General features: G+C 41.8%; 1 protein-coding gene across 1 annotated transcript in view; it reads right to left on the bottom strand.

Moving 5' to 3' along the window:
* Positions 1-13,148, bottom strand: part of GPR176 (G protein-coupled receptor 176) — a 76,261-nt gene extending 63,113 nt beyond the window's left edge. Inside the window, exon 1 of the mRNA XM_060175107.1 lies at positions 12,350-13,148. Coding sequence (XP_060031090.1) covers positions 12,350-12,482 — 133 coding nt within the window. The 5' untranslated portion in view covers positions 12,483-13,148. The remainder of the gene's footprint in view (positions 1-12,349) is intronic.
* Positions 13,149-22,508: the final 9,360 nt, after the last annotated feature.

The following is a 22,508-nucleotide window of genomic DNA, read 5'->3' as shown; positions in this document are numbered from 1 at the left end:
ACAGATCATCCAGGAAGAAAATCAGTAAAGACATAAGGGAGCTAAATGAAGAGATAGATAAACTAGAACTATTGGACATTTTCAGAGTCATTCATCCCAAGAAACTGGAATACACATTTTACTCAAATCCACATGGGTCATTCTCAAGGATAGACCATATGTTAGGCCACAAAGACAGCATCAGCCAATTCAATAGCACTGAAATCATCCCAAGCATCTTCTCAGACCACAGTGGAATTAAACTAACACTTAACAATCAACAAAAGATTAGTAACAGTCCCAAAATGTGGAAGCTCAACAGTACACTTCTTAACAACTTCTGGGTAAAAGAGGAAGTCAAGGAAGATATCAAAATGTTTCGAGAGTTCAATGAAAATGAAGACACAAGCTATCAAAATATTTGGGACACAGCTAAAGCAGTCCTAAGAGGGAAGTTCATAGCTATACAAGCACACATTAGGAAACAAGAAAAGGCACAAATAAACAGCCTGATTGCACATCTTAAAGACCTAGAAGAAGAACAACAAAGGAATCCTAAAGCAACCAGAAGGACAGAAATTACTAAAGTTAGGGCAGAAATAAATAACATTGAGAATAGGAAAACCATACAAAAGATCGATGAAAGTAAATGTTGGTTCTTCGAAAGAGTAAACAAAATCAACAAACCTTTAGCCAGACTCACAAAACAAAAAAGGGAGAAGACCCAAATAAATCGGATAGTAAATGAAAGAGGAGAAATCACAACAGACACTGCAGAAATTAAACATATCATGCGAGGCTTCTATGAACAACTATATGCCACCAAGCTAGAGAACCTGGAAGAAATGAATGATTTCCTAGATACCTACCAACTTCCAAAACTAAGTCAAGAGGAAGTGGATAACATGAACAGGCCCATCACAGCTAATGAAATTGAAACAGTTATCAAAAATCTTCCCAAAAATAAAAGTCCTGGACCAGATGGTTTTACAAATGAATTCTACAAAACTTTCAAAGAAGAACTAATACCTCTACTTTTAAAAGTCTTCCAGAAGATTGAAGACACTGGAATACTCCCTGCAAGCTTCTATGAAGCCAACATCACCCTGATACCCAAAGCAGACAGGGACACAACCAAAAAAGAAAACTACAGACCAATATCTCTGATGAACATAGATGCGAAAATATTGAACAAAATTCTAGCCAACCGGATACAGCAGTATATCAAAAAGATTGTTCATCATGACCAAGTGGGGTTTATCCCAGGCATGCAAGGTTGGTTTAATATACGTAAATCAATCAATGTGATCCACCACATCAACAAAAGCAAGACCAAACACCACATGGTCATATCAATAGATGCAGAGAAAGCCTTTGACAAAATACAACATCCCTTTATGATCAAAACACTACAAAAAAAGGGAATAGATGGAAAATTCCTGAAGATAGTGGAGTCTATATATAGCAAACCTACAGCCAACATCATACTCAATGGTGAAAAACTGGAAGCATTTCCACTCAGATCAGGTACTAGACAGGGCTGCCCACTATCACCATTACTATTCAACATAGTGTTGGAAGTTCTTGCCATAGCAATCAGGCAGGAGCAAGGAATTAAAGGCATACAGATTGGAAGAGAAGAAGTCAAACTCTCCTTATTTGCAGATGACATGATAGTATACATGGAAAAACCTAAGGAATCCAGCAACAAGCTTTTGGAAATCATCAGGCAATACAGTAAGGTGTCAGGCTATAAAATTAACATTCAAAAGTCAGTGGCATTCCTCTATGCAAACACTAAGTTAGAAGAAATTGAAATCCAGAAAGCAGTTCCTTTTTCTATAGCAACCAAAACAATAACATATCTAGGAGTAAACCTAACCAAAGAAGTGAAAGACTTGTATACTGAAAATTATGAGTCACTACTCAAAGAAATTGAAAAAGACACAAAGAAGTGGAAAGATATTCCATGTTCATGGGTTGGAAGAATTAACATCATCAAAATGAATATATTACCCAGAGCCATCTACAAATTTAATGCTATCCCCATCAAGATCCCAAGCACATTTTTTTGGAGAATAGAACAAATGCTACAAATGTTTATCTGGAACCAGAAAAGACCTAGAATTGCCAAAACAATCTTGAGTAAAAAGAACAGAACCGGAGGCATCACACTGCCAGATCTCAAACTGTATTATAGAGCCATTGTCATCAAAACTGCTTGGTACTGGAACGTGAAAAGACACACTGACCAGTGGAATAGAATTGAGAGCCCAGAAATGAGGCCCCACACGTATGGACATCTAATCTTTGACAAAGGGGCCCAGACTATTACATGGGGAAAGCAGAGTCTCTTCAACAAATGGTGTTGGAAACAATGGGTTGAAACATGCAGAAGAATGAAACTGAATCACTGTATTTCACCAAATACAAAAGTAAATTCCAAGTGGATCAAGGACTTGGATGTTAGACCAGAAACTATCATATACTTAGAGGAAAATATTGGCAGAACTTTTTTCCGCATAAATTTTAAAGACATTTTCAATGAAACGAATCCAATTACAAGGGAGACTAAGGCAAGTATAAACCTATGGGACTACATCAAATTAAAAAGCTTCTTCACAGCAAAAGAAACCACTACCCAAATCAAGAGACCCCTCACAGAATGGGAGAAGATCTTTACATGCCATACATCAGATAAGAGTTTAATAACCAACATATATAAAGAGCTTCCCAGACTCAACAACAAGACAACAAATAACCCCATCCAAAAATGGGGGGAGGACTTGGACAGAATATTCACCACAGAAGAGATCCAAAAGGCCGAGAAACACATGAAAAAATGCTCCAAGTCTCTGATTGTCAGAGAAATGCAAATCAAGACAACAATGAGATATCACTTCACTCCTGTGAGAATGTCACACATCAGAAAAGGTAACATCAGCCAATGCTGGAGAGGGTGTGGGGTCAAAGGAACCCTCCTGCACTGCTGGTGGGAATGTCAATTGGTCCAACCTCTGTGGAGAACAGTCTGGAGAACTCTCAGAAGGCTAGAAATGGACCTACCCTATGACCCTGCAATTCCCCTCCTGGGGATATATCCTAAGTAACCCAACACATCCATCCAAAAAGATCTGTGTACACATATGTTCTTGGCAGCACAATTTGTAATAGCCAAAACCTGGAAGCAACCCAGGTGTCCAACAACAGATGAGTGGCTGAGCAAGTTGTGGTCTATATACACAATGGAATACTACTCAGCTGTAAAAAATGGTGACTTCACCGTTTTCAGCCGATATTGGATGGACCTTGAAAAAATCATGTTGAGTGAAATAAGTCAGAAACAGAAGAATGAATATGGGATGATCTCACTCTCAGGCCGAAGTTGAAAAACAAGATTAGAAAATAAAACACAAGTCGAACCTGAAATGGAATTGGAGTATTACACCAAAGTAAAAGACTCTGGGGTGGGTGGGTGGGTGTGGAGAATACAGGTCCATGAAAAATGATGAATTAAATAGTGGGGGTTGTATTGTTAAATGGGAATCTGGGGAATGTTATGCATGTAAAAGAAAAAAAAAAAGTAGAAACGCAAAGCAGAAATTGACTGAGTATGGAGTATGGCACCAAAGGAAGAAAGCAGAAGTATACTAGAGTTTGCAGTGAGTACCCTCCCTAACACTTCCTCTCCACTATTCCAAGCTTTGGGTCCATGATTGCTCAACAATTTGTTTGGCTTTGTATGTTAACTCTCTTTTCAGTCACCAGGTTCCAGATGCCATCAGGATGCTAGCCAGGCTTCCCTGGATTGAAGACCCCACCAATGTATCCTGGAGCTCAGCTTCCCCAGACACCCACCCTACTAGGGAAAGAGAGAGGCAGACTGGGAGTATGGACCGACCAGTCAACGCCCATGTTCAGTGGGGAAGCAATTACAGAAGCCATACCTTCTACCTTCTGCAACCCTCAATGACCCTGGGTCCATGCTTCCAGAGGGATAGAGAATGGGAAAGTTACTGGGGAGGGGGTGGGATATGGAGATTGGGCGGTGGGAATTGTGTGGAGTTGTACCCCTCCTACCCTAAGGTTTTGTTAATTAATCCTTTCTTAAATAAAAAAAATTAAAAAACCAGACTTCCCTGGACAGACAACCCCACCAATATGCCTTGGAGCTCCACTTCCCCAGAGGCCCTCCCCACTAGGGAAAGAGAGAGACAGGCTGGGAGTGTGGATCAACCTGTCAACGCCCATGTTCAGTGCCCATGTTCAGTGGGGAAGCAATTACAGAAGCCAGACCTTCCACCTTCTGCATCCCACAATGACCTTGGCTCCATACTCCCAGAGGGTTAAAGAATAAGAAAGCTGGGGCCAGGAGGTAGCGCACCTGGTTGAGCTCATGTGTTACAAAGCGCAAGGACCCAGGTTTGAGGCCTCAGTCCCCACCTGCAGGGGGAAAGCTTAGCAAGTGGTAAATTAGTGTTGCAGGTGTCTCTCTGTCTCTCTCCATCTCTATCTCCCTCTGCCCTCAATTTCTGGCTGTCTCTATCCGATAAATAAAGATAAATAGGCACACAGACCAGTGGAACAGAATTGAAAGTCCAGAACTAAAGCCCCACACCTATGGACATCTAATCTTTGATAAGGGGGCCCAAAGTATTAAATGGAGGAAAGAGGCTCTCTTCAATAAATGGTGCTGGGAAAACTGGGTTGAAACATGCAGAACAATGAAACTGAACCACCTTATCTCACCAGAAACAAAAATCAACTCCAAACAGATCAAGGACCTGGATGTTAGGCCAGAAACTATCAAATACTTAGAGGAAAACATTGGTGGAACACTTTCCCACCTAAACCTCAAGGACATCTTTGATCAAACAAACCCAACTGCAAGGAAGACTAAAGCAGACACAAACCAATGGGACTACATCAAATTGAAAAGCTTCTGCATAGCCAAAGAAACTATCACAGAAACAAAGAGACCCCTCACAGAATAAGATCTTCACATGCCATACATCAGACAAGAGTCTAATAACCAAAATATACAAGGACCTCAGCAAACTTAGCAACAAAAAAGCAAATGACCCCATCCAAAAATGGGCAGAGGATATGAACAAAACATTCACTACAGAGGAGATCCAAAGGCTAACAAACATATGAAAAACTGCTCTAGGTCACTGATTGTCAGAGAAATGCAAATTAAGACAACATTGAGATACCACCTTACTCCTGTGGCATACATCAAAAGGGACAGCAGCAACAAATGCTGGAAAGGCTGTGGGGACAGAGGAATCCTTCTGCATTGGTGGGGATGTAAATTGGTCCAGCCTCTGTGGAGAGAAGTCTGGAGAACCCTCACAAGGCTAGACATGGACCTTCCATATGACCCAGTAATTCCTCTCCTGGGGATATACCCCAAGGACTCCATAACACCCAACCAAAAAGATATGTGTACACCTATGTTCATAGTAGCACAATTCGTAATAGCTAAAACCTGGAAGCAACCCAGGTGCCCAACAACAGATGAGTGGCTGAGAAAGCTGTGGTATATATACACAATAGAATACTATGCAGCTATCAAGAACAATGAACCCACCTTCTCTGACCCATCTTGGATGGAGCTAGAAGAAATTATATTAAGTAAACTAAGTCAGAAAGATAAAAACAAGTATGGGACAACCCCACTCATAAACAGAAGTTGAGAAGAATAACAGAAAGGAAAACTCAAAGCAAGATCTGACTAAATTTGTAGTAGGGCACCAAAATAAAAACTCTGGGTGTAGGGTGAGGGTGGATGTTCAGCTTCATGGGGTGAGGGGCCTGGGGGGAATGGGATACAGTCTTTTGGTGGTGGGAATGGTGTTTATGTACACTCCTATTAATTTGTAGTCACATAAATCACTAACTGAATGTTTCAAACTTTTTAAAGTACAGACTAAGTCTTTTTAATACATAGGCTGAGTCTTTGATATGTTGACTCTCTTAAAAGCTTAGTCCAAGGAGAACAAAAGCAACCAGTGGCATAGCTATATACAAATAATGTCAAAGGACATAAAATATGGTGATGGTGTGTATGATACAGCAAATTCTAACAAAGGGATTTTTCAAAGTTAACCCAATTGCCAAATAATGTGATTATTGCAATAACTATCTATTGTCTTCTTAAACCCTAAGACAACAGTAATCTCCTGCTTCCTCTATAGAGCCTATATTTCTCCCAATCCTGGAACCTCTGGGGTGGGGCTCACTTTCCTGCATGCTTCTCTCAAGTCATACCAAATGATATTGCATCCGCTGATTCCAACCTAATCAATGCAAAAAGTACCATCTCGGCATGCTTCAACTCAGACTGTGTACAGAGACATCAGACATGGATTGCCAACCCTTCACCCTCATCACTTGGATGAGACCTTTCCTTTCATGGTATTCTCTAATTCCATTCCAAGAGGTTCACTTCCTAACAAAGTCCCAAAACATAGATATAGGCCAGGTCCCATAATATAGAGCATATGTTCACATGTATTCATAAATTAGGGCAAAATATATACCTGAAAACAAAAATACACAATAGTCTGTAGTGAGTCAGTATCAAGTTCATAATGAAATAGTGTCTACTTAGACTTAGAGACCCTCCTCACCTACTTCCTATTACAGTTCTCTCACTCACTCCAAAACTAACCTTGTCAAAACAAGAACTGCAAAAGCTGAGTAAGAGACTGGCATACTTTAATGATGACTCTTTAGTCACTATCAGGCCATTGCACCAGCTGGGGCCCTAATCGGGGAATCCTGAGATTCCCGAACAGACTTGATGGGCCTAGAACTCGAATAAATCCCTCTCCATTGTTACCAGTCATTTCTATCAGGAACAACAAAATAGATCCCTTTGTGGGCCCCCATAGGACCTTACCCTCAACTTGGATCAACAATGGTAGAGAATGTTCCATCCTGTGAATGGAGGGTGGACAACATACTCTATGCTACATCTGAGGAAGATGGGTTGATACTGGGGCAGCATGGAATGTTCTTACTCATAACCACAGAATGTGAGCTCAGATCTACAGGGATGCAGAGGTCACACAGGCTCCTAAGCTAATTATGGGCCCCACATCACATCAAATCAATGGGGTTTCCAGTCAACAATATTTATACCTCTTTCCCATATTAGGGAGCTACTCTTTTCCCTGATCCAGCTTTCTGGTCCTTTACCCAGTCCATGACATCATCTCCCCAGACAATAACTTGGATCCAACTGCATATCAGATTTCAGGCTCAGGCCAAAAAAAAAAAAAAACAAAAACACTACTATAGCTACAGGCCCTTTGAATATAACTAAAATATGCCTATTAGCTATTTACAAAATGAAGGACTCCCCAACACTTCATCTGCCCTCTTCCAGCCTTTAGGTCCATGATTGTTCAACAATTTGTTTGGCTTTGTATGTTAACTCTCTTTTCAATCACCAGGTTCCAGATGGTAGCAGGATGCCAACCAGACTTCCCTGGACAGACAACCCCACTAATATGCCTTGGAGCTCCACTTCCCCAGAGCCCTTCCCCACTAGGGAAAGAGAGAGGCAGGGTGGGAGTGTGTATTGACCTGTTAACACCCATGTTCAGTGGGGAAGCAATTACAGAAGCTAGACCTTCCACCTTCTGCATCCCACAATGATCTTGGGTCTATACTCCCAGGGGGATAGAGAATAAGAAAGCTATCAGGGGAGGGGATGGGATATGGAGGTCTGGTAGTGGGAATTGTGTGAAGTTGTACGCCTCTTATCCTGTGGTTTTGTCAATGTTTCCTTTTTATAAATAAAAAATTAAATTAAAGATAATACAAAAAGAATAAGAAAGCTATCAAGGGAGGGGATGGGATACAGAGTTCTGGTGGTGGGAAATGTGTGGAGTTGTACCCCTCTTATCCTATGGTTCAATCAATGTTTCCTTTTTACAAACAAAAAATTTTTAAAAAAAAGAAAAAAAGAACTCTGATGGTGGGAATTGTGTGGAATTTCACCTCTCTTGTCTAGAGGACTTGTCGATCATTAGTAAATCAGTAAAAAATATTTAAAAATAAATAAAAACAAAGATTATACAAAAAAATGGGTGGGGGTGATAGTATAATGATTATGCAAAAAAGCTTTCATGCCCTGGGAGTCGGGCATGCGCAGCAGATTAAGCACAGGTGGCACAAAGGTACATTGTTGCTAGAATAGGGCAGTGCCACTAGAGGTACCAAGAGTATGCTGAGAAAAACATAGCAGAAAATATCTGTACTTTATTCCATAAGGTTATTATGAATAGAAGGATAATGTGAAATATACTATAGTGGGGGAGATAGAATAATGGTTATGCAAAAAGATTCATGCCTAAGACTTCATGGTCCCAGGCTCAATTTTCAGCAGCACCATAGCTAGAGATGAGCACTGCTCTGGTTAAAAAAAAAGTTTAATAGGGGTTGTATTGTTATGTAGAAATGTTACACATGTACAAACTATTGTATTTTATCATTGACTCTAAACCATTAATCCCCAATAAAGTTTAATAATAATAATTATTTCAAATATGAAAAAGAAACACTAGTTTACATAAAACCTTCAAAAACATTATTTGTATGGTATTATATACAACTGTTAAGTTCATTTCCAACACAGTAAATGTTTCTCATTAGCTAGATTACAGCCATTCCAACTTGTTAAGGTTTTCCTAACACAGGGCACCAAGAGTTTTTATTTTATTTTTAACAAGAGTTCTGCTCAGCTCTGGCTTATGGTGGAACCAGGGATTGAACCTGGGACCTTGGAGTTTAAGATATGAAAGTCTTTTACATAGTCACTATAGTATCTCCTCAGCCCACTAGGAATTTGTTTTAAGTTTCAAGATGTTAATAGTACAAAAGAATTATTTTTGCTAAGTATTGGGTCTCTGAAAATCCCAATGAAAAAATCACACTAACAGAATATGTTGCATATTGAGAAAAAAAATCACACTTAAATACTCATGTAAGGAGTATTTGAGAATATGATGGCAGAGGAGTGCCTAGCAGGGGTTGAATTATTGTGTGGAAAATTGGGAAATATTATGCATGTGTAAACTATTGTATTTTAATGTCAACTGTAAACAATGAATCCTCTAATAAATACTTTTTTAAAAAAAAAGAGTATTTGAATCTATTTGAAGGTAAAAATAGCGTTTTGTTGTTGCACTTGTCACCAGGACTTCAACACTCTAGGCTGTTTTTCAGATAGAGACAGAGATAAGTCAGAGAAGATGAGGAAAAGAAACCAAAGCACTGAGGCTTCCTCCAGTGCTGTGGGGACTGGGCTGGAACCTGGCTGGAACACATGGCAAAGCAGTGTACTATCCAAGTGAGCTATTTTGCCAACTCTTGTTACCAAATGACCTACATTTCTCTGAAAGACAACTACTAGATGGTATTGTTTATATGTGCAATATAAAGAACTGAAACATATGAACTTATAAAAATAATTAGCCATGCTGTTGCTAAGACTTTGTCAAGACTATGGTGGTTATCCTGGGCGGGGGGAGTGGAGGTAGGGTGGGAGTGGAAAGGACACAGAATGGTGGTGGTGGCTGTGGTGTGAAACTATTCGCCTGTAATCTTATAATCTTGTAAACCACCATCAAATCACTAATAAAAATAATTTTAAAGCAAAATTAAAAGGAAAACATCAATGTTTGGGGGTAGGGGGACATAGTAGATTAAATCAGTGTTGTATGCTATTCCACTTTCAATTTACTTCTCTTCCATGATTCTTTTCTTTTATTCTTAAACCCTTTTCTTTTATTCTTACTGTGAATTTACTCTATCTTAGGACTTTGGAAAACTATGACTTTGAAGCTTAAGCTCAGAGCCTGAAGTGGCATTACCAGGCAAATTTGATCAACAAATATATTTATATGAGTTGAATCCTCAGTGAATAATAAATCAAGATGACCAGGAAGTAATAAGTACACAGAGCAACTGTATAGCCCCACTAAGCATTGTAGGGAAACCACAAGCACCTTTTACACAAGTTCTCTGACTTGGCTTTTTTAAATATGTATCCATAGTAATACTTTTCCTGAATTTTAATAGGAGCAAATAGAATTCTCAGAAAGCTAAGTCACTTGGAAAGAGGGCAATATGGACAAGTCAGGCAAATTATCAATAACCTAGTCTTAGAAGAAGATATCTGCAAAAGCAGTTTGTACATGACAATTAAAGTGTAGTGGAAACAGTTAAAATAAGTGCAATTTCAACAAGCAACTCAGGAATCTAATGTAATTAACAAGAATAGCAAGTACAGTGACCTAGGAGGTGATGCAGAGGCTAGAGAATTGGACTCTCAAGCATGAGGTCCTGTGTTCCATCCCTGGTATTGGACATGCCAGAGTGATGCTTTGGTTCTCTCTTCTTATCTCCTTCTCTCATGTAAATAAATTGGTCTTTAAAAAAATATATTTAAAAAATTGAAAAGTAAAAAGACAGCAGAACCAATATCTGCTATTTGTCCATAATTTCCTATACCTTTTGCATGATCATTCTGTCTTTATCTCAATAGTAATCAGATTTTTTAGTCAATGTGTGTTAAAATGTCTGCCAACATCATCTTTTTTTTCAAGGTTAAAGTTACTAATAGGAAAATAAACAAAATCTAAACACATGAAAAATCTGCAGAAATAAGTATGTAGAGAATATTGTAGAAAGTATTTGAATCTTTTTAAAGAAACACATAATATTTGCAGGCAAAAATAAAAATTCAGCCACTTCTGCCTCAGTAATCTACACTTAAAGGAAGCATGACATTACTAAAATATTTTAAAATAGAGACAAAAGCAGAGAGGCAAAAAGTGAAAGAGGCCACAGGAGTGAAGAAGCTTCCTTTAATGAGGTTGGGGACAGGCTCAAACCTTGGTGCACATGGCAAAGTAGCACAAAGTCCAAATGAGCTATTTTGCTGGCCCAATGCTAGAATTTAACTCCTAATAATCTATACCTCATCTTGCATGGCCGCCTGGAGGTGTTCAGTAAGGGTTTGTTGTTTTAAAAAGAATGCTGAAACTATTGGAAACACAGACTTTGCCTCACTAACGTGCATTTGACATTCCACTCATAGAAACACAACACACACACACTGCACACTACTGTCCATTCCAGAAAATTCCCTCGTGACAAAGTGGAATGCCAATATTATGACCCAGGGGGAGAGGGTGATGACAAAGAAATGGTGATGGGAAATGCCAGATACAATTCTTCCATAGTCCTTTTCAGTGTCAGTTATCTTGGTTGCCACTGACAATCCACAGGTGTCTACAGAAAGGAAAAAAAAAAGTCATCTATTCCTAGTCTGAAACATGAAGACTACTCTTGCCCATATTGAATTCAATCACAATCATTTAACAACCTTTCAAATATCACATCAGAGAATTTCCCTTTGAAGCGACAGCACAGTCACAAGTAGTAGGCAACACGTTCAACCACCCTCAAAAGAAGTAACTGCTCAATTAGGCTTTATAGGGTAGCTGCCAGAAGTGAGGGTGAGTCTCATGCTAAGGGACAAATGTTTTTCACCAGCCACTGATTTCAGTTGCTCTTCGCTGAGAGAGAGAGAGAGAGACAGAGAGTGAGAATGTGTGTGTGTCATCTTTTCATTCAAACCTTATCTTACACAGCCAACCAAACAGAAGTAGAGAGGAAGACCGGGTTTTGTGCCCTATGATTTTGACTGTTTAAATATCTAAAGGAAATAGTCTACAGGCTGTTCCCAAGAAGCAAGACACAAATGGGACACAAAACAAGGATGAGAACAGAAGGGCGCACATCCACAAATTCCCACAGAGGCTTTGTTCCTTGAAATTCTGTAAACCAGAGCTAGGGGCGAGGAGGTAAAGTGGGCACCACGCAGCGTTCTTCCCAATCCCGGCAGGGTAGTGACCTCCACCGGGTACCAGGTCCTAAGTCTGAAGAAAACATTGTTTGGACTCTTCTGCTACCAGTTGCGTGTGTGTGTGTGTGTGTGTGTGTGTGTGTGTGTGTGTGTGTGTGTGTGAGAGAGAGAGAGAGAGACAGAGACAGAGAGACAGAGAGAGACAGAGACAACACCAAAGCATCATTCATGAACATGCAACACCTGGGATATAACTCGCGACCTCACTCAGGCAGCTTAAACGACTGCGGGGTGGTGGTGGTGTTTGCGTCACGAACTTGTAACACTGGGAATAGAACTCGCGACCTCAAGCACGCAGTTTAGGCGTTCTACTCACTGCCCCACCGACCCCGGCATTTTGCCAACCTCCTTCAACCCTCCGCTAGGCCAGGCGCCACCCTGCACCCCGTCGCGCCCACCCGTGGGCGCCGCTGGCCCGCTCACCGAGCAGTGAGCCGATGAAGATGACGACCTGCACGGCGGTGGTGAACTGGCGGTACAGCTGCGCCTCGCCGGGCTCCCCGAGCGTGCTCCGGGCGCTGGCGTTCCGGGGCACCCAGCTGCCGTTGTGGCCCATAACGAGACGGGGTTCCCGCTGGGGCGCCGGTGCAGTCGGAAGGAGCCGGGGCGGCTGCAGGTGTCCTCCAGTCTCCACATCCCCAGCCCCACGCCCAGGAGGCGGGGAGGGTCCAGGGCGAGGCCCCCTCCGGGCAGTCAGCGCGGGCGAGCCCACTCGGCCGGGAGGCAGCGCCGAAGCGGGCGTCCGATGGTGGAACCGGGCCCTGAGCGCCCGCTGCCCGCCCCCGCTCTCCGGGACAGAAGCATCCCTCTCGCACCCGGGCCCTTACTCCTAGGGTGCGAACCACACCGGGCTGGAGCTGTTTCTCAGTCCCGCCGGCTTCCAGGCTGCACGGCGAACGGAGTCCCTTGCAATGCCCGCGCCAAGTAGCTGGAGCCTTAAGGGGCCCCCGGAACCCCAGACGGCGCCCATAGCTTGACTGAGTGCCCTGAAAGTCCCCTCGACCACCTCGCCCTCCAGGAGCGGGGGGGGGGGGGGGGGGGCGGAGGGGGGACCTGCCGCCCTGGCGTCAGGGACCCTGCCCCGGCGCCCCTCTGCCTCTGCCTCTGAGTTCCCCGGCGTCCTGCTTTCCCTGACCTGCAGCGGCCCTCCGCTGGGTGGGGACTGCGGGGAAACACGGGGCAGGAACGCTCAGGGAAGAAAGCTGGAGGCACGCGGGCTGTGGGCAGCCACGTGACTCCCCGCCCCGCCCCCGCGCCCAAGGTTTAGGGGGAGCGCCGCCATCTTTCCCCCTCCCCCGCCCCCCAGAGTGGCGGGGCCAGGTCGGGCGTCTGGCGCCCATGAGCTTGCTGGTTGTTTCTCTCATGCCCCATTACTTTAACTGTCCTAACTCCCGCACCTTATCTTCTGAGGTTGCCAGTTAAGGTCACTGACTCCGGTCTCTCAGCTGTTTTGTCAGGGCTTAGGCACACCTAAAGAGTTTCAGGGAAGTCTGGCAGTAGCGTAGCAGGTTAAGCACAAGTGGCTCAAAGCACAAGGACCTGCCTAAGGATCCCGGTTCGAGCCCCTGGCTCCCCACCTGCAGGGGAGTCGCTTCACAGGCGGTGAAGCAGGTCTGTAGGTGTCTATCTCTCCCCTTCTCTCTGTCTTCCTCTACTCTCCCCATTTCTTTCTGTCCTATCCAACAACGACTACATCAATAATACCTACAACAATAAAACAACAAGGGCAAACAAAGGGAATAAATAAATATTTTTAAAAAAATTTCAGATGGGGTATCAGGCGGTAGTGCGGCGGTTAAGCACTCTGGTGCGAAGCACAAGGACCTGCAAAATGATCCCAGTTCGAGCCACCTGCAGGGGAGTCACTTCACAGGCGGTAAAGCAAGTCTGCAGGTGTCTATCTTTCTTTCCCCCTCTCTGTCTTTCCCTCCTCTCTCCATTTCTCTCTGTCCTATCTAACAAAGATGACATCAATAACAACAATAACAACTACAACAACAATTAAAAAGAAAAGGGCAACAAAAGGGAAAAAAAAGAATTTCAGATGTAATTTAGGAAGCCAATATATGGTCTCATTGGTTATATATATAATCAGATGTTATTGGTTCACCATTGTTTTACAATACTATAAAATTGCGAATGTACATCATACCGGAATCAAAATAGCACTCTCAAAATGACACCTGCCCTATCTGTCCCTCCACCAGCCAACTTCCCCTATTCCTGTGCTTACTACTCCCCAACATCTTTATAGAATCTCATTTCCAAAATATACACACTGCAACCTGGGTCTTGTGGATTAGGGAATACAGAACTGCACAGTTAACTTGAAAGGAGAAAGTTGAATGGGGAAAGAGAACTTGGTTTAGCATTCAGAAAAGGACCTGGGGGAAAGAGAAAAAGTGGAGTAAGACAATAAAGGCTAAGAGGTGAAATCATATAAGAAAGGCCAATGCTGGAGAGGTTGTGGGGTCAAAGGAACCCTCCTGCACTGCTGGTGGGAATGTAAATTGGACCAACCTCAGAAGGCTAGAAATGGACCTACCCTATGATCCTGCAATTCCTCTCCTGGGGATATATCCTAAGGAACCCAACACACCCATGCAAAAAGATCTGTGTACACATATGTTCTTAGGAGCACAATTTGTAATAGCCAAAACCTGGAAGCAACCCAGGTATCCAACAGATGAGTGGCTGAGCAAGTTGTGGTCTATATACACAATGGAATACTACTCAGCTATTAAAAACAGTGATTAACTCTTTTCAGCCAATCTTGGATGGACCTTGAAAAATTCATGTTAAGTGAAAAAAGTCAGAAACAGAAGGATGAATATGGGATGAACTCACTCTCAGGCAGAAGTTGAAAAACAAGATCAGAAGAGAAAACAAAAGTAGAACCTGAACTGGAGTTGGCATATTGCACCAAAGTAAAAGACTCTGGGATGGGAGGGTGGGGGGAAGAATACAGGTCCAAGAATGATGACAGAGGACCTAGTGGGGGTTGTATTGTTATATGGAAAACTGAAAAAATGTTATGCATGTACAAACTATTGTATTTACTGTCGAATGTAAAACATTAATTACCCAATTGCCAGGCTAGCTTTGCCGGAGAGAGACGGAGACCAGGAACTCATGGAGGAGCCGAAACGCAAATCTTTATTCATGCAGATGCTCCAGAGTTGGGTGTGAGCACAGCGGGTTTAGGCCATGTAGAGCTAGCAAAATGGCCACCTCCCGCTATGTACGTCAGCCCTTCTCCAGGTCAGGATGCAGAAGAGAAAGAGAGAGAGAGCATGTCCCGTCCCACGGGACCTTCAACGTGGGTTAACCTAGGAGAGGGAGTGAGGACAAGGAAAGAAGGGAGAGGGAAGGGGACAAGACACGCGAGAGAAATGAGACAAGTCAAGATTCTGATCAAGTCTGTTTATTAGCACCAAAGATGCTGTTTTTAAGGCCAGGGCAAGGGGGGAGTTAGCAGCTGGGGACTGTTGATTGAAGTGGTGTGTTGTCATGGTAATCAGCTGTTATCTGCAAGGTCCTGGGTGATTCATGGGGAAGTGGAATTGGGAGACAGGAACTTATCTTGTCTGTGAACAAATACTCTAAGGTGTAAAGAAGCAGGAACTTAACTTTTAAGCAAGGCCATCTGTGAACAAAGACTCTATGGCCATGCCAATAGCAACCTTGAAGGCACATGTGGCTCCCCACAAGAGCAGAAACAGGAGTGACTTTTATAGAATTCCCGACGTGGCAAGTCAGGACAGAATTGGCTAGGAAAGGGGGTGGAGAAGACAAGGCACTCTGGGAAGGTAGAAAGCTTCCGTAGCAATGGTTGCTATAGTTTTTTAGCTTTCAGGAATGGGCAATACCCTGAGGGGGTAATGTTGTGGCAGAGGAGTCATTTTTAAAACAAAGCATAAGATTGATATGTAAATAATATTCACATGGAAATATGGCGGTTTGTGGGTCCTGCCTAACTCAACCACATCTGTACAATATCCCAACACCCAATAAAGAAATTAAAAAAAAAAAAAGGCCGACTAAGGATTTGCTTGCTCTGATTTTGTGAAAACTGCTAGCTTTTTAAAGGTTCCTTTATTTCACATAAGAGGAAAACGAGAGCGGCACCACTGTAGTAAATGTATCACTGGGGATCCAGCTGGGAGCCCTAAGTATGCAAGTTTTGTTCTCTACCAGCTAAGTTATTTCCCCCAGCTGCAGAAAACTTGTTTGTTTTTGTTTTCTAAGTAAGTGAAGCATATGATAAAGGGCTTTGATACATTGACATGATAGGAGAAGGTCCTGAGACAATAACTCTTAAGACTTTACTCAAATTACAGACATATTTTTGAATATCTCTAAGATCATCTTTTGTGACAATCATTGCTACTTCATGTTCACAGATGACTCTCAGTCTTTTAAATATTTTATTTATTTATTGGATAAAGACACAGAAAAACTGAGATGGAAGGAGGAAATAGGAAGCAAAAGAGAGAGAGAGAGAGAGAAACAACAACAAAAATACCTGCAGCACTGCTTCACAGTTTGTGAAGCTTGCTTCCTGCAGGTGGAAGCATGGACTTAAACCTGGGTCCATGCTCATGCTAAGTTTTATGTCTAACCTGGTTCACCAACACACAGCCCACAACCCTTAGTCTTCTTGAAAAGGCAAAAATTCAAGGCCAGGTGGTAGTGCAGTGAGTGAGTTAAGCTCAAATGGCTCAAAGCTCAATGACCAGTGTAAAGAACCATGTTCGAGCCCCCCAGCTTCCCAACTACAGGCAGTGAAACAGATCTGCAGATGTCTTTCTCTTGCTCTCTGTATCTTCCCCTCCTCTCCATTTCTCTCTGCCCTATCCAACAACAACGATGGCAACAATAATAATAACAACAATGATAAACAAAAAGGGAAAAAATAGCCTCCAGGAGCAGAGGATTCATAGTGCAGGCACTGAGCCCCAGCAAAGAAAAAAGAGAGAAAAGAAGGAAAAGGCAAGTATTCATGTTATATTTTGGATTCTCATACACAGTATCTCTGCACATAATAATTCTCTATGTAAGCAGGTATTATATTTTTTCCTTTTTGGCATACTATTGCATTATATCATTTTTGATATGCATCATTAAAACCAGTATGTTCAATATACAACATTAAGTTCAACTTTATTTGGAAGCAGTTATTGTAAATTTTTTTGCCCCCAAAGTTATTACTGGGGCTCTCTACCTGCACTATGAATCCACTGCTCCTGGTGGCCATCTTTTTCCCATGGTTTTTGTTGCTGTTATTGTTGTTGCTGTTGTTGGATATGACAGAGAGAAATTGAGAGAGGAGGGGAAGACAGAGAGGAGAAAAGAAAGACAGACACCTGCAGACCTGCTTCACCACTTGTGAGGCGAGCCCCCTGCAAATGTGGAGCTGGGGACTCTAGCCTGGATCCTTGGGCTAGTCCTTGAGCTCTGCACTATGTGCACTTAACCTGGTGCACTACCGCCCAGCCCCCTGAAAATTATTTGGATACAAAAAATGGGAAATTACTAATTGCACTAGTCATATTCTACCATCACCCTCCCCCTTAAAAATGCCATTTCCAGCATATATATTCTGGAAATCTGAACATCAAGATAAAAAAAATAAAAAATTAATACATCTTCACCCATCTTTACCTGCCACCACCTTTTCCAAACTCCTAAGAAGGATTAAAATAAAGGTGTAGGTAATGCATCAACTTTTCAGATGTAAAAAGCCTGTTTAATAAAGCAAAAATCTCCTCTCTGTTTTTATTAAAAATTTTTAAACTTTTTTATTAGTGATTTACAAAATTACTCTATGGGCTGGGGTGGTGACACAGACCTTTGGTGATAGGAGTAGTGAAAAAATTAATGAATAAATAAATATAAATAAAAAGTACAAAATAACAGTACAATTCCACACTGTCCCCTACACCAAAGTTCTATGTCCCCATCCCCTCCATTGGAAACTGCACTGGTTCTCCCAAGGTCATAAATACAGGCTGACTATTATTTCTTTTTTTTATTGGATGGGATAATGATTTACAGTAAACAATAAAATACAGTAACAAAAAATAAAATACAGTAGTTTGAACATGTATAACATTTCTCAGTTTTCCGCATAACAATTCAGCCCCCTCTAGGTCCTCCTCTGCCATCATGCTCCAGGACCTGAACACTGCCCCCCTCCCCAGAGACCTTTACTTTGATGCAAGACAGCAAATCCAGTCCAAATTCTGCTTTGTGGTTTCTTATTTTTCAACTTATTTTTTACATTTATTATTTGTGATTTAATAATGATCAACAAGATTGTGGGATAAGAGGAGTACAATTCATATAATTCCCACCACCAGCATGCCATATCCTGTCCACTCTTTTGGAAGTTTCCCTATTTTATCCCCTGGGAGTATGGACCAAAGATCTCTAAAAATATCCAATAGTTCTAGGTTATCTATCTCTTCATTTAATTCCCTCATTTCTTTTTTTTCCATTTTTAAAAAAAATTTATGTATAAAATGGAAATATTGACAAGACTATAGGATAAGAGGGATAAGGATCCCAGTTCAAGCACCCAGCTCCCCACCTGCAGGGGAGTAACTTCACAAGCAGTGAAGCAGGTCTGCAGGTGTCTATCTTTCTCTCACCCTCTCTGTCTTCCCCACCTCTCTCCATTTCTCTCTGTCCTATCCAACAACAACGATTATCAGTAACAACAATAGTAACTACAATAATAAAAAAGGGCAACAAAAGGGAATAAATAAATATTTAAAAAAGGAAAAAATATCAAACATGCCTGAAAGTTCTAACAATTATCCAAAGAGTTCTCATATATCTGTTACTTAAATGTTCCAATGGTCAGCATTTTATTTATGATGTTCTCTCTCTCCCCCTCCCCCCCACACCTCATGAGTCACTTGAGAGCTAATTGTATATGTAGTACCTATTATTCCTTAAGGTTGTAGTGCAGTTTCCCTAATAACATGACCACAGTACAATCAGTAAAGTCAGGGAATTAACACTAACCCATCTAATCATCGAATTCACAGACTTCCTCTACATTTTGCTGACTTGTTCTGTGGGGGTGGGAGTGGCTGTTTGAATGAGAGAGGGTACAAAAAACCCCTCCCACCTTGGGGATCTAAACAGAGCAAAGCATGCAAGGCATGTTCTCTGCCTCTGAGTCATCTGCCAAGTCCTGCTAATTGATCTATATTCTTTTTTAAAATTTTTATTTATAGAATGGAAATATTAACAAGACTATAGGGTCAGAGGGGTACATTTCCACATACTTTCACCCCCAGAACTCTGTATCCAATCCCCTCCCTTGATAGCTTCCCTATTCTTTATCCCTTTGAGAGTGTGGACCCAGGATCATTATGGGGTAAAGACAGTGGGAGATCTGGCTTCTGTAATTGCTTCCCCAGTGAACATAGGCATTGACAGGTCCATCCAATACTTCCATCCTGTCTCTCTCTTTCCCTAGTGGGGCAGGGCTCTGGGGAAGCAGGGCTCCAGAACACACTGGTGGGGTCATCTGCCTAGGGAAGTCCCATTGGCATCATGGTATCATCTGGAACCTCGTGGCTGAAGAAAAGTTAAGATATAAAGCAGAACAAACTGTTGATTAATCATGGACCTAAAGGCAAGAATATTGCAGATGAAGATTTGGGGGGGGGTCTCCATTTTGGAAAAAGCTAGTATGTAGGTCTATTTTAGTTATATTCCAAGGCGCCTATGACTTCACTAGTTTTTGCCTGTGCCTGACATCTAACATGCAGGTGGACCCAGGTTATTGTCTGGGGAGATGGTGTCATAGTTGGAAAAAGGACTAGAAATCTGGATCAAGGAGCAAAGTAGCTCCCAAATATGGGAAAAGTATATAAATATTGTTAACTGTAAACCCCATTAATTTGATCTGGGGCCCATATTCATCACAGGAGCCTATGTTACCTCTGCATCCCTGTAGGTCTGAGCTCACATTCTGTGGACATGACTAGGAACATTCCAGGTTGCACTAATCTTAGGACCCATCTTCCTCAGGTAGTAGGTAGAATATGTTGTCCAACCTCCCTTTGGAGAATGGAACATTCCCTACCATTGTTCATCTACATTGAGGGCAAGGTCCTGTAGGGGCCCACAGAGGGGTCCATTATGTTTTTCCTGATGGAGATGACCAGTGACAGTGGCTAGAAGAATCTGCTAGAGGTCTAGGCCCATCTTGTCTGTGTGGGAACCCCAGGACTCCCTGACTAGGGCCCCAGCTGATGGGGTGACCTGGTAGTGACTAAAGACTCATCATTAAAGTATGCCAGTCTCTTTCCCTTATTCAACTTTTGTAGTCCTTAATTTGTCTGACAAGGTTTAGCTCTGGAGTGATTGAGGGATGTGTAGGAGGAGGTAGGAAAGGAGGGTATCTAGGTCTAAGTAGAAATTATACTTTAGGTACTTTAAGGTGTCTTTTTAGGTCTTTCTACTTGCTGCTTCATTTATTGACTCACTGCAAACTATTGTGCATTTTTGCTTTAGGGTATTTATTTTTCCCTATCTTATGGATACATGTACATATGCCCTATCTCATGGACACTGGCCTATATCAAGGTTTTGAAGTTTTGTTAAGAAGTGTGCCACCCAAAATGGAATTAAGGAGTCCTATGAACTAGGAAAGGTCTCACCAAAGTAATGAAGCTGAAGGGTTGACATTTGATGCCTGACATCTCTGGACACAGTCCAAAGTGAAGCATGCGAGGTGGTACTGGTTGCATTGATCTATATTCTTTACAGGCATAGAATGCATACTATACAGACTCTAATTTACACAAATGGAGAATTTTAAATCATAGATTGGGCTTTAAATGATGTTAAGCAGTTGTTTTTACATCTCTTTATTTGGGGAATAAAGACTTCCAAGGTATTATAATTGTTATTACATGTATACAATTTCTTAATCCTCTGATATAGGTGTTGCAGCCTTAAGGCGTAATGGTAGCATTAAGTTATATCTGCAAAACATTTTTGTCTGCTAGAGATAGGATTTTTTCCGGAGTAGTGGTGCACCTAGTTGAGTGTACACATTACAATGCACAAGGACCTGAGTTCAGGCCCTCAGCCCCCACCTGCATGGGGGAAGCTTCATAAGCAGTGAAACAGTGCTGCAAATGTCTCTCTGTCTCTCTCCTCTTAATCTTCCCTCCCCTTCTCAATTTCTCTCTGTCTCTATACAAAATAAATAAATAAGCAATAGAATTTCAGTACAGAAAAAGTGTTATCTCTGAGGTTTTCTAGCTCTGGCTTATGCTGGTGCTAGACATGGGAGAATGAACATGGGTGGGACTCTGGAGAGTATCTTTGCATAACTCCTGCCTATCCCTGAGATTTTTCTCTGAGAGTTAATCAAACAGAAAGAGCCTTTAAATTCACAGTAAGCAAGTGGGTCACAGGACTGTACTCAGAAAGATGTCTGAGTGAAAAAGACTCTTCTCATTTGAAATTGCAAAGTGGTACTGGAGATAGCCTGAAATTGAAGGTGACAGAGAATATGGCTTGGGATGTTAAATCTAGGGTAAGCTGAAAAACAAGATCAGAAGAGGAAACACAAGTAGAACCTGAATTGGAATTGGCGTATTGCATTAAAGTAAAAGACTCTGGGGTGGGTGGGTGGAGAAATATAGGTCCTTCAGAGGACCTAGTGGGGGTTGTATTGTTATGTGGAAAACTGAGAAATGTTATGCATGTACAAACTATTGTATTCAATGTTGACTGTAAAACATTAATTCCCCAATAAAGAAATTATTAAAAAAAAAAAAGAAAAAAGAAAAAAATTGCACCTGAATCCAGTGAAGATTTTTAGTTTTAATTGACAGCTACAGGAAGTATGAAAAAGGAAAAGACTAAACATGGCTTTTAGATTGTGAGAAAAAAAATCAAATATCCTAGCAGAGAGCGATAAGAGAATAAGGCACCTCATACCTTCCCCTGTTTGTAGCACATATTAATAATAGTTTATGTTTGCTTCAGAAGCTATAGATTTTGTCTTTAGAAAGTGTGATAAGAGTCTTTTGAGAGAGTCCGCCTATCTCTCAAAAGCCTAGACCAAGTAGATCAGAAGCAACCAATAGCACAGCTATATACAAGATACTGGGTACTGTACAGCAAACCATAACAAAAGGACTTTTCAAAGTTAACCCAATTACCAAATAAAGTGATGATAACATTAACTATCGATTGTCTTTTGGAACCCTAAGACAGCAGGAACCTCACATTTCCACTATAGAGCCCCTACTCCCCCCAGTCCTGGAACCCTTGGATAGGGCCCACTTTCCCGTATGCCTCTCCCATTCCATATAAAATAATATTGCATCTGCTGATCACAGCCTAACCAACACAGCGATTGCCACCTCAACATGCTTCACTTCAGACTGTGTCCAGAGACTTCACGTGTGGAATGACAACCCTTCAGCTTCATTACTCGGGTGAGACCTTTCCTTTCATAGTACACTCTAATTTCATCTCAGGTGGTTCACTTTCTAACAAAGTCCCAAAACCTAGACATACTCCAGTTTCTGTGAGAGAGAGC

The sequence above is a fragment of the Erinaceus europaeus genome, chromosome 16, assembly GCF_950295315.1.
Source record: "Erinaceus europaeus chromosome 16, mEriEur2.1, whole genome shotgun sequence".
NCBI lineage: Eukaryota > Metazoa > Chordata > Mammalia > Eulipotyphla > Erinaceidae > Erinaceus > Erinaceus europaeus.
Note: the sequence above shows the minus strand (reverse complement) of the source record. Positions and strands in the feature narration are given on the sequence as shown.